This window comes from Acartia tonsa, chromosome 1 (genome assembly GCF_053477335.1).
Source record: "Acartia tonsa isolate MP-2025a chromosome 1, ASM5347733v1, whole genome shotgun sequence".
In the NCBI taxonomy this organism is placed as follows: domain Eukaryota; kingdom Metazoa; phylum Arthropoda; class Copepoda; order Calanoida; family Acartiidae; genus Acartia; species Acartia tonsa.
This window is the reverse complement of record NC_137260.1, coordinates 14910278-14924378: the sequence shown is the minus strand read 5'-3', so window position 1 is coordinate 14924378 and position 14101 is coordinate 14910278. Positions and strand designations below refer to the sequence as shown.

Sequence of the window (14101 nt, the reverse complement as noted above, 5' to 3'; positions counted from 1 at the left end):
ATTAAAGACGATTCAAGCTATGCATGTAGGATTATAATTTCTAATTCATTTTAAAATCATTTACAGATAAACAACCCTGTTATTCGAAGTTAAAAAATTATTCTCTTCGGCAAATATGATTATAAAGCCTACATTTCATAAAAAGATAAGAAAGTATATGCAGTAAACTGAAGTAAATGTTCTTAAAGCAATTTGAAGGTTTTTTATAGTCGCCATTAATCAAAGAATTGTTTAGACTGTAATAATTAGACATTTAAAATTGGATGGATTATTGAAAGCTCATCAAGAGTAATACATCTATTGTCATACCTCAAAACAAACACTAGGTTTTATTATGTGAAAATCTGCAAACAATAACTTTTTTACAACTTTTAATAGATTGTACTCCCTGACTGAAGACACAATATCATAATCATTATAATGGATCTGTTCAAAGTTTAATCAAAGTTAAAAGTTTGTATAGTTTCTACCAGAGTATACAATATATGTTTCTGTTCACACAGTTCAGTTTTTTAACAAAATCTATAAAAGGCAAACATTGCAGCAATAATCCTATTATATAAAGTAGTAAAGTTTTTTCTCTATAGCTTAAGATTTCGATAATTAATGAACTGATTGAGTTCTCCATTTTAGATAATCTTCAGATAGGTCCTGAGATGGCATAGGCTATTTTTATATAAGTTTTAGGATGGTATTAGACTATTTTTTAGACAATTCGAATACTAGGGGGAAGCAGTTATTACTGTTTATGTCACCATATCAGTGCGTATTTCTCCATAACCTATTCAAATTACCATAAAATAAAAAAAAATGTCTCTTCTTTGTCTGCTAGTCAATGTTAATCATTACCGAAAGGAAAGGATAAACAAGAACAAAACCTTCTATATGATCTATTTTATTTGATTCTATTCTAAAATGCAGAATTCTTAAATATTACAGAAATCACAATACATAATTTGAATTAAAATAGAATTATCCATTAGGGACGGACGTCTTGATCAATCCTAAATGTAGAAAACCATAGCTTTGTAGAAGTATTGAAATTAAAAAGTGTTTTTTTGATGATAAACTTTGTTTCTGATAATCTAGTGATTTTATATGAACATCAACATATTGGTATAACAGATTTCCCTATACAATACAAATTAAACTTTTTCTTAAGTTGGATTCTTTAATCCTAATTTAATAAAATATTATTCGTTTCAATGAAACTAGATGAAAAAGTAATTATTATCAAATAAAATTCTAGAAGATTTAAGGTTTAAATCTATCTATGCTACAAGAAATATGAGCTTATTCTTATTTTTCTGTCTAAAACTTTTAGGTATACAATATTATTATTTTGTTTTGGAAAGCCTGTCATTCTATATTTAGAAATATATTCATGGTATTAACTGCACTTATGCTATTTGTACTGTTGAACTTCATTTTGTTGGTTCAACTTTCTAGGAAAAGTTTAGTGTTTTATTTCTAAACTAAACACAATATGCAACTTCAAGAATAGTCATACTTTACAACAAATAAAACTGTAAATTTGATACAAATTTATAGAAAATCAAACTACTGGATTTGTAATTTTGATTTAATTTTAGTAAGCAATTCTAGCCAAAATGATTCTACTAGATGTAAAAATATATCTGGATGTAAGAATGTTTTACACATTCTAGTGCTTTCCCTCAAAGTGCTTTTAAAGCATTGAGAACCATTCCATTATCTATAATACAAAGTAGCTTGATGTTTGTCTGTCCGTCCGTCCGTCTGAAGCTTAAGATCTCGGTAACCACTAAACCGATCAGATTTAGCTCTTCCGGTAATATGCCTACTGGTCCTGTGGTGGTTTTAGGCTATTTTCTTGGGGGGGTGGGACACCCCCAACCCTACCAAAAATAAAAAATTCCCACTCATTTTTTTTATGATACAGATTATGCCCGCCAATTTTTTAAATTATTTAAAATAGTGGTGGAGTGGGGGATCTCCAGGTAATAAAAGATGTAATCATACTTCTTGGAGCAAAGCCCCTAGAGTCTAGGGGCGAAGCCGCTAGTTTTTAAATAAATTAAAAATAAGTTGGGATAGATTTTTCCTATGCCTAACCCCTTGTGGAGATACCTACCTGGGGTCTATACCTGCAGTGTATAAACCCTGCGGAGATATCCAGTACTTAATGTAACCTAACCTAACCAGACATAAAGAAATAAACAAACAAACTACTTACCCCTTCTTTTTAAAATATTTCGAATAAGGGGGAGAGGGTTCTTTGCTACTCTTAGGGAATCTAGGAATTTAAAAAAAAATGTTTTGCTTTTTTACAAAACTGCTGTTTCATATGAAAATATCTCATTTGTATTAATTATTCATGGGATGCAAACTAATGAAACTCTCATGACAACTTATTAAAGGATTAAAACTCGGCCATAAGGAAATGGTTTCCAGGGGTTTTCCTCAATGAAATGTTAGTGGTCGCGTCATTACACTTTTAGGGTTCCTAAAAGGGTGTGAAAGCATGGTCAAACCTAATCATAATGCATACATTTTCAATAAAAAAAAGTTTTAATTCCTTGGCTAAGAATCGGTTTTGATCCAATAAATCCAAATGCTGAATTAGGAGAACAGCTATATTAAAAAATCATGTATGTTATTTTATTAGACAATTTTCCATGAATATCAAAATAAAAATCACGAAATTAACAGACCAGGACTTCGACCCCTCAGGCCGAACAAAACTGGTGTTAATCCTATAATTTTTATTTTGATATCCGCGATAAGCTATCTATAATACAATGCAATAAATATCTATTACAGGTTAGTGGAATATTTTCCCATATACTTTAATTAAATGGAATATATGGATGCAAATTTACAATTAGATATATAATAAATACTAAGCAAAGTACAAAATCAATATGTTTTTACTTCTAATTGAATTAGGTGTAATAATTTTTGGCAGTTTGATTTTATCAAAACATTTGACAGTCATAACTTATATTAAATACATTTCATAAAAAAAGATATACAATTCTAAAATATTTTTATTTTTAGAAATGGAGGAGATATTAAAATATAAAAAAAACTGATAGCAAATAAAAGACACATTACAAACTTTCCCGATTTTGTATTACTTTTGAGGAACACGACTCCAGTTACTCTTTTCGGGAAAGAAAAATATGACGTAACTGGAGTCGTGTTCCTCAAAAGTAATACAAAATCGGGGAAATCCAAATAAAAGCACGATCTCTTCTAGGTTGCCTTAAAAACTTGGGGTACTTTTATTAATTCTTGATTGGGTTGTACAAACAATAAGTGTCGAAAATTTACAACTAATGATTTTAATATTCAGAATAGGTAGTTTTGTTTATCATAATAGGATTATTCATCACTTTATCGTGCATTGTCTTGTCCCTTAATATCTCTGATTACCAGTACTAAAAACACAATCTGAAATATTAAGAATATTATTCATTAAATTGTTTGTTATTAGATATACAAATAATTGTTAAACATATTGCCAAGACAGATCCTATTATTATTCTACTTTTTATATGTCTATCTTCTGAGAAAAGAAATCTTTTATTTTTTTGTTGTAAACCCAAACTCACCTATATAGATAATCTGGGAGGCTCTATTAATCAGATAAAAGCTTTGGTTCTCAGAAAAAACAGTAAAACTATTATTGTGCTAAATATTTCTTATATTTTTTAATGATTGCTATCAGTATTTTTTTTTATTTTAAATTTTCAGTAATAAGAAATTTTAGGTAAATTTCATAATAATTAATCAAGGTCTTATTTTAATCCCATATTCAGCTATAATAATAAGATATAAACTAGCTGAAATGGATAAATATAATATATGAAAAAGTATAGCAGGGCGGGAGGGAGTGGACAATGGGCTTTTTATTACAATATTCCCAAAAGTTAAAAAAAAAGTTTTCTTATTCGTCTGCATAACAACTTTGTGGCCTTACATTGAATTTAGATTGGTTTACTAATTGTAATCTACAGAAAGAGTAATTATTTGCATCTTCAATAGAGAATCAGATGTTCATCAATTTATCAGACATAGAACCCTGAGAGGATAGCCTATGTCTCAAGTTTGGAGCTATATCTTTATCTTTATTGGAGATGCACATCAATTTATCAGACATTGTCTTATTCCTTTATATCCCTGTGTGTATAGCCTATGTCTCAAGTTTAGAGCCATATCTCCTGAAACCACACATCCGCTCCCTCAAATCTTCTTATAGTAATCTTTAATCTTTTATCTCTTATCTTAAAACTTTTTCTACAAATGAATTTTTCAGGTATAGAAAGATTGGTAAGAAAAAAACATAAAAATCTAGACAATATACAAAGCAAATGACTACATAATGATATAATTCTAAATTTGCTGTCATTGATTCTCATAAATTATAAAAAGAGAGCAAAAAGTTCGGGTAGAGTCCTTTTTGTGAAAACATTTCATTTAATCTAAGATCTAGGAAGGGACAAAATTATACCCTAAAACTATCTTAAGTCTTAAATTTTCAATTAAATAGCAAAAAAACTTTCCTGAACATCTAAATCAAACTTTCCTAAAATAGAGTATTCAGTGGTTCAGTGGTTATTAAAATCTTTAGTTACAGACAGAACAAACTTACTACTTTATATAATAGGATTTATTGTCTACTCTGATGTACTAATGGCCAAGATTATTTTAATATTTGCTAAATATGTGAAAATACTATTTAAAATCTTATGTAAACATCCCAAGATTTTGTTATAGAGAGGAAAGATTGAAAGCTTATCTTCAGAAAACTCATATTATACATTTGAGAAAACTTTATTTAGAATATATGGAGTATATATTTATTATTTTTTCACTATGGTAAATAAATAATCATTTCATTGTTTGCTTGTTGATATGTCATTAATTGATTATTTTAATAAGTATTCAATGAAAAACTTGTTCATATCAGTGGCAAGTCAGTAAAAATCGAGGATGATAACATCCACAAAAGCGAAGCTCAAAATTGCTTTAATACAGAATATAGTGAAATTACATAATTTAGTTTTTAGGATGCCTTACTTATTATATTGTCCCTTGTTGTCCTAGAAATCATTATTTCAAAAAATAAGATTAATATTATAATTATATCAAACTAAAAGTTGTTGTCAAAAAGTTTTTAAAAAAATCTGCATGTTGTAAATGGGCATATGGAATTTCTGGTAACGATTCTAGAGTTGCTACTTTTTCTGTATAGTTAAAGAAATCATCATACAAATTTGAAATCGATATCACAATTCTAACAACAGGACTAACAGAAAAGGCTAACTATTATTGACGTACGGACTAACCCTAATAATAGAAAAGCTTCACTTTTAAAAGCAAAAAAAAATCTATAAACTAAAAATGATGGATATTATATGACAGAAGCATTATGTTGATTATTTTACTAGTAATAAATCTATTGTTTACCCAACCATATGTAAAATTTATAAATCCTCAGGTGTGCCACCCGTTTACCCTCCCAATTACATACACTTATGCATTTTCTTTCTCCCCTCCCCCCTTTCTCTCTTTATCTCTCTCTCTCTCTCTCTCTCTCTCTCTCTCTCTCTCTCTCTCTCTTTCTCTCTTTCTTTCTCTCTCTGTCTCTGTCTCTGTCTCTCTCTCTCTCTGTACTCTCTCTCCACTGTCTCTGACCAATTTACGGACGCTGTTGTGTTGTCTCCGAGTGAGTTTTGTCGGAGCAGATGAACGAGATTTCAGAGCCATATATCTGTATATATTTCAGTTACGATACATTTACGTAGGTGATACGTATGTATAAATATCAAAAATAGAAAAAATATAAATCAATAATGAGTTTTAAATGTTGTAATTTAAATATGATAATTTGGTCTCAAACAGATCTATAGTATAGATGTATAAACTGATGTTTCCCTCCATCCCTTTTATATAACCTTTTTCGTCTGCTAGCAAATTGTTTTCTGCTACTTGGCTGTGTTAATATTACCGACACCATTGGTTGATTTTCAATTAATTTAGAGTCGGCACAAGGTCATTGCGATGGGGAGAAAGAGTTATTTAACCCCTTCCACCTAGTGTTTTACTCTTATTAGTCTCTAAACAGTATTTTTTTCGTATTATCTTCTTAGTGGGAGATTTTAAAAATTTAAAAGCAAATTTCTTAATAAAAATTAATCATTCTTTTATTATAGCGCAACAAAGAATCTCATAAATTAGCCATGTGACGTCACAAAAAATGAGGGATTAGCGATCTCTTTTTTAGGGGTTTTCTTTCCCAATTCTCCCTCATTTTTATGACGTCACATGGCTGATTTTTGATACACTTTGTCCCGCTACCTTGTCAAACTTAATTGTTATTTTGTTGTTATTACTGCTCTACCTGCTCTACTAATAGACATTTTGATCCTTGTTTTGATACGAAAGCAACTTCCGCCTTTTATATCTGTAACATAAATATTATTTCCTATGTTTTTATTTTGAAGAAAAACATTTCTGAACAAAATATGTAAAGAGTTTAGGATTTGTAGGTTAATTATTTCGCCCAAATAATTTCTTTAAATCTTTTCTATAATTAGGGTCGGCCCGTCCGTCCGTAAGTCCTCTCCAAGACGGATAGCTTTTTTCGTTAATCTAGGGATGTTAGAATTGTCCTTTCGATTTAAAACTTTGCATGGTGATTCCTGTAGTAGTTAGGTACGATTTAGAAAGCGTAGCAACTCTATAATCATTACCAGAATGTCAGAACGTTCATTTTAAATACGTTGATTTTTAAAAACTTTTTTAACAACAAATAATTATTTGATCTAATTATCCGATTGATTTGATTTTTGGTATACTGATTCCTGGGACAATAAAAGTACAATATTTTAAGCGAAGCAACTCTATAATCAAGACTTAAAAATGTAAGTATGTCCACAAATTTAAAAAAAAAATATCCTGTATTAAGAAGTTTTTCAACAAATTTACTTATAATTTTGCTTTGACTCTTAAAATTATGTTCTGATTATTAAGTTCTGACACTATACAAGTGGTAATGTCCGTTTGTTTAGGATAGTTTTCAGTTTGTTTATTAAGTACATTAGGTCCAGTTAGGTTATGTTATATTGGGTACCCAGTAGAAGGTGACGCAGGGTTAGGGCACCGCAGTTACAGACCCTACAAGGTTAGGACATCCCGAGTAAAGTATATCTCTTCCAATATATTTACAATTCTCAAAACATAAGGGGTTATTGGTGCTCGATAATCACTTTGGGGGATAGCACAAAAATAATTTTCACCAATTTTATTTTACAAAAAAGAATATGAAAAATACAGTTAAAAAAAAATTGAATTCATGAAGCATATTGCAAAATAAATTTGCAAATAATCTAAATTGACATAAAACTATTTTGATTATGTGATTTTTTGGCCATTTTCCGTCGCCGCCATAAGAATCTTTTTTATTGCATTTCTCGCCGAATTGGACTATTTGGAATCATTTGAGAAATTTTTACCCACAGAGCCGTTTTATTTGGAAGATAACAAAACTTGGGGTAATTATTGACACAACCCAAACGATTTTACCCAATTATCTCTAAAACTAAGGGAGCAGCACCCAAAATAAAATTGATGGTATAACGTGCAACGCGTCACCACATCCCCCCCCCCCCTTCCCTCCCTCCGCAAGTACCCCTAGAGGCCTCTAGGGGCGTAGGCGCTAGATTGTAATGAAAGTGGACAGAAATTCAGCAAAATTTGTAAATTGTATTCAAAGACAAATGTTGTTTTAAGTTTTGTTGTACCTGAAACTCCATATAAGACAAACCAAATCGCAGAATTTTTATCTTAGATAAAATATTCTGTCGAATTTTTCTATTGCATTTTTTTTGAAATGCAAATTCCAGTGAGTGCATTAAATTGCTTACAGTGCTATGCAGCGATCACTTTAAACAAGAGGTTTGAAAAGTTCTAGTTAGTTAGTCATTCCGCTTCTCAGCCATACTGAAAAATCGTGTATAGCATCGTATTAAAGACAATTTTCTACTAATAACAAAACAAAACTATTTTCAATCTTATAATCTTGATGGTTTGCTTAAAAAACCGTTGAAAATTTTGTTTCAGAAATTTTTTCATCTTTATTGGCAATTGAAAACAATAATTTGACAATAATTATGTTACTTGATGTCTGCTATCTAATCTGCTTTTTCTTCTGCCTTTTCTTACAATTACATTGCAATTGAGCCAGCTTTAGCATATACAATCTTCAATTTAATGTCATCACCAAAAAGTTTTATTGAAATAGTTACATAACGTAGTTGCACATAATTTTATATTCAGTAGATGCGAATTGAATAAATTTACAAAATTTGTATTGTCCACTTTCATCTTAATCTTTTCATTGTTAAATATTTTTAAAAATTTAAACAAATAAATTTTATCTTATTGTGTCTACGCTACTGTTATACTTTTAATTGTTTATTACCACTCTATAATTCCAATGGCTATATGGCTTATTTCCAGGCTATATGGGTTTATTTTCAGGAAACATGCAGTTTTGGAGTTGGGAGTGCATCGTTCTTGTGGTAAGTTTTTTGTTAGTCCTACCCTTAAGTTAGTGGTATAGGAGGTGATGGGTTCTAATCTCGGCTTCACACTGCCTTATAACTAAATAGTGCCTACTGCTGCTATGTCAGGTGCGCCAAATTAATAGTTAGAGTAGGGGAAATGCCTTGGCTCAAAACAGAGCCAAATCATTACCATGCTCATTTAAAATTTCCAGGCAAAGGTCGTAGTATTTAAAGCGTTTGTTGTCTTATTGGAGTTACTTAACCTTATACCCCGGGTGTTTGGACAGAAAAGGAGAAATTTTTTCCTTTTAATTATCCGTGGTTGTTGGACCTGACGTTAGAGGGTCATGGACAGCAGCCTCGCCCGTATGAGGTAACTGATAGACGAACTAGTGGTCATGTAGGCAGATGGCTTGATTCTAGAAAAATACAGTATCATTGGTGTTTTTTGATTTGCAGAAAATGTAAGGAATTTAGATTTTGTACGTGGCTGTTTTTTTAGAAACTTGGGTATTTTTTGAACAGTTGGAACAAGGTCTATCTGTGTAATACTCTGTAATATTGTATTTAAATGTGTTCTTTTCTCAGCTGTTTTTATGCTCATTTGGGGGGGGGGGGTTAATTTTTTTTTATAGAGACATTTTTTTATTTGGGGGGGGGGGAAATTAAAAATCCAAAATTTTGATGGTGGCGTAGGCACCCCTAGATTTATTAGGGGGGGGGGGGGGTAATCACCACTTTACCCCTCCCCCCTTTGGACGTCTATGAGTCCGTCAGTTTGACTTTAGTACTTTTAATCCATTAAAATATTTCTTTAGAGATGATTAAAATAAATAAGATTTAAATTCTTGCATGGATAACCAGGACAACTTAGCATCTTCGGGTCATGGAAAGAAAACTAAGTTGCGGGTTTCGTCGTTTACACAGTAGCTTTTTAAAGGTTATTTTAGGTTTTTTAGGTAAGTGTTAATGACTATCCCGCAGGGTTAGAGCCCCCGCAGGGGCTAGAAATAGGGGAAAAGCTACTATGAAAATGCAACGAAACTCAAAACTTTGTTTTCTTTCCATGGTCCGAATCTTTTAAAAAACTTTACTCTGTGTGCTTGGTTTGTCGATCTATTACTTTTAGATCTTGGCATCTTATTGATGTTATCATCTTTGTTCTTGTATAATCATATTATATTATCCCATGATTGTTTTTATTTATTTTGACAAAGTTTTTCTTATTTCACTTATGCTCTAAAACAAGAATAAATTGTTCGTAATCAATACAGTAACTTTTCTGCTAACTTGTAAAATATTACACTAGAAAAAACAATTTAAGATATATTTAAATACATTTCTACCCCTTTAAATACAGAACCCCTAGAACTAGGGGCGTATCCGCTAGCCTTAATAATAAAGTATCTGCGCTTTAAAGAATAATAAGAATAACAATGATTACATGTCAATTATTTTTATTGTTCTCTCAACTTTAGCATCATCAAACTTTTTAGTCTGTCTGTTTATAATACACTTTTACCTTATTTGTTTATATGTATTGCTAGCGGAAGGTCCCCTAGACCGTAGGAGCTGTGTAATTGAAAGAATATAAAAGAGCAGAAAAAATAGCCTAAACCTATCCAAAGATTTGAAAAATGAAATTGGCTAAAACCACCCAGGACCAATGTGAGGGTTCTCAAAAATGAAGAACCCAATCAGTTCAGTGATGTGTGAGATCTTAGGCTAAAGACATAATATCGCACTACTACATATAATAGATTTATAATTTTTTTTATTGTAAAGAAATCTGAACATTTTATAGCATAAACAAGGATGGCAACAATAAAAACAAGGATGAAAACATCCATAAAAGCGAAGCTTTGAAACGGTAGAACAAAAGGGCATTATCACTTGTATAGTGTCAGAACTGAATAATCAGAATATAAATGTATAAGAGTCGAAGCAAAATTGTTAGTATTTTTTTTTTAAATTGCTTGATGCAGGATAATGTTGAAGAACATACTTACATTTTGAGGACTTGATTATAGAATTACTGCGCTTGTAAAATATTGTACTTTGTTGTCCCATGAATCAGTATATGAAAAATCAGATCTATCTGAAAATTATATCATAAAAAAATTTGTTGTTGAAAAGTGAAAAAAATCAACATGTTTAAGCTTAATAAAAGAAATGATTCTCTGATGATATCGTACCTAATCTTCCCAGGAATTAGTATTTACAAAATGTAATAATGGCAAATATTTTAAATCGATAAGAAAATATGTCTTAATTAATTATAAGAGCTAGACATTATGGACGCACCAACCCCTAAATATAGAAAAGTTTCAAATTAAAATTGTTAATGTTTTTTTTAACTCTTATGTATAAGTACAAAAGTGTGTAAAATGTAATTTTCTGTTTTAATCATTTATCTTTGTACAAATTGCAAAAACGAGACAGAATAAAGAAATTTATGATATGTGTTTTTTAAAGTTTTTTTTTTCTTTTTATTTTTAGACTACACTATAGTAATGGATATAATATTACTTGGATGTTACACCAGATTTTTATGTTCTCTAATAAAGTGAAACTAGTAGCGGGTTAAAATAACGATACCCATCTCCAACCCCTTTAATCCATCCCCTCCCCTCCTGCTGGATTAACGAACTGACCAACAAATGAGTTTCATATTAGCAACCAAAACGGACGACATTTTTACCTGTCATAATAACCACGTATATCTATTATTATAGTAGTTCTTCGATGTAGCTATTAATGTCATTTTAATTTATTTTTTCATTATTTCAAGATTTTTTAGAACAATTAGCGTAGCAAAAATACATAAAAATGAATATAGTAAGAATATTTCTCGTATTCATTCGAATCTGATTATTATCCGGTGGATAAGAACCGGTTCTCATCCATACGAAAAAACTATGTCTAGCATCGTATTATATCCAGTTTTCTACGAATATAAAATGTAAAATTATAAGATTAAAACCAGATTTTAGCCCCGAAATGCCGAAGGATCGGAAAGCTGTTTATAATACGATGTGAGAAATAACTATCATTGTTTACTTTAAGTATTCTTAGGTGTAATAGTTAATTATGTTTATAAGAAATATCTTTATAAATCCTGCTTCTTTTACAAAATAATGAAAATAGATTCTTATCCTATGGAGGCGGTGTTAACACTTTACAACTAATATTATGTTGTATCATCCAAAAAGATAGCATGTCCAATGTTCACATTACTTTTAGGAATAATTTACTAATTTATCTGATCGACTATAACATATGTATATGTAATTTACTTGTATACCCTTTTAAATTTCTTTACATTTTTAATTTTAATTCAGTCCATATTTTTGTTTTTCCTTCTCTAACTCTAACTCGTTGTTTCCGATAACTGTCGTTCCATCTGTAATAATTTTTTAACAAAAAATTAAAACTAACAAATAAATAAAAGGCTTTAAATATATTATGACTACATTTCTAGACCTACTTGAATAATTATCTAACTTTTCAGTTTAAGAGTGAATGTTATGATTATTTACATAAGATAGACAAGATCTTTTAAATATTTTCTCTGTATTAAAAAAATCAATGCTTTCTAGGAACATCTTATGAGCCAAAAAAGTTGTAGGATATATTTTCTTTTCATTATGGTACCCGTATTGTTTGCACTATCCGTTTTCTTCACCTGGCCCTTATTCATCCCACTAATAATACTCCACCCCCCCCCCCCCTCCTACTATTCACTTAATAAAAGTATTAATGTCTTATCCATTTGAGACTTACATATTTAAACACAACTGTTAGCCAATTTCTGAATGACTTCACCCTTAGAAGTTATGAAAATTATTACGAATCATATTGATTAAATACGTTGGCAAAGTCAAACTGATTACAATTCTACTAAGTTTGAAGTTACTTTTTACATAACTCAAATTTCCACTCAATCGATCGTCAAGTTTAAAAAGGGGTTATTTATTAGATTAGTACCATCAAAATCTTATGCATATAACCGTAGAGAAATACAATATCATACTAGTATTTTGCAGACAATGCAAGTACTGTTGTAGTTTCCCTGCCAACATACAATTATATATAATCTTATGCTTATAACAGTATAGAAATATCATTATACACAGTTATTAACTATGCAGAATGCAGCTTCTCTTATCTTTCTTCATGAACTAGACTTTAAAAAGATATTTAAAATAATATTGGGAGAACTTCAAGAAAAAGTTGGTTCCAGGACAAACGCAGGAGTGACAAACGTCGGAGTGGACAAACGCAGGAGTGTCTAAAAATTAAGTAAATTCAGTATTTCTATACAGGTTATATTAGGTTTAAATATGAATACATAAATAAGCCGCCCGCTGAGGATAGGCCTTTAAAAAACCTATGTTATGGTTTAAAACAGTTTGGGTTAATTTTCCACTCTAAAGTTTTTCACTTCTGCGTATGCCCACAGACCAAAAATGTTATTGTAAAAAAATATTTTACCTAGAATTGTTTCCCAGAAGCTTTGTCCCTGAAGTCAAGACGGACTTATTAATGATTATAGATAATTATCATAAAAGATGTATTTTTTAGACGGTGGAGATGTGCTTGGGGGTTTTCGGTATAATCCTAAACCTGCTCGTTGTCAGCACTGTCAGAAATCAAGAACATTTACAGGTTTGTCTACACTTTTAAACATAATCATATACTATATACTAGCACTTCAGTGAATAAAGAGGCGAAAGTTAAAACTACCCATACCGAAAGATATGGTTATTGATTGATTGAGTTTTATTTTATAATTAAGCATTATAAAGTTCGTGGGTTTGTTTTTTTTTCTATTAGAAAAGGAATGTTGGAGGCGAAGAACTTATAAACCTTATTAATAAATATCTGAAAGTATCTACAGTATTAATAGCTTAATATAGTAATGTATAAAATGTATAAAAAATGTATGAGTTTATCTACTGTCAATTTTGCTATGTTAATATTTATTTATGACATATCTATTTTATGTACAATATCATATTGTTCATATGTTCAAACAATGTGAAAAATAAGCATAACTTTCTCGCAAACGTGGCAACAACGGGTTCTAAAAACCCTTGAAGATCATTAACTAAAGATTTTGAAAGTCCTATGACTTAAACAAAGCATTTAAGGTAATACCTTTTTGATATCTAAAGGGATGAGACAATGAACGATACAATTATATAAATCCCCTAAGATATTAAACGCTATTTCCACCTATGAAAAATTGAAGAGTTTAATTTGAAGAGTGTAATCTACCTTCTATTGTCATATCCCTTTAGACCGATGATTAATGTTATATAAACTGTTCTTTTGCTAAAAAAAACTGTGCTGCTTTATTTGAAAGTTATATTAATATCTATATGTTTATTGTCTGCCTATAAAGGTATAGTGATCAGTTATGACATAATATATTCTATATTTTCTATGCTTATACATATAAAGATAAGTGATATGACAAGGATCATTTTGTTCAATAGTAACAAAGGGATAGCAGAAATTTTCCATGAAACAAACATAACAGA

The 14101-nt window shown here is 30.2% G+C and overlaps 1 protein-coding gene across 1 annotated transcript in view; it reads left to right on the top strand.

The window, feature by feature from the left end:
• Window positions 1-8448: 8448 nt before the first annotated feature.
• LOC145326513 (uncharacterized) overlaps window positions 8449-14101 on the top strand; it is a 41545-nt gene continuing 35892 nt past the window's right edge. Inside the window, exons 1-2 of the mRNA XM_080169887.1 lie at window positions 8449-8570; window positions 13140-13223. Coding sequence (XP_080026013.1) covers window positions 8514-8570; window positions 13140-13223 — 141 coding nt within the window. The 5' untranslated portion in view covers window positions 8449-8513. The remainder of the gene's footprint in view (window positions 8571-13139; window positions 13224-14101) is intronic.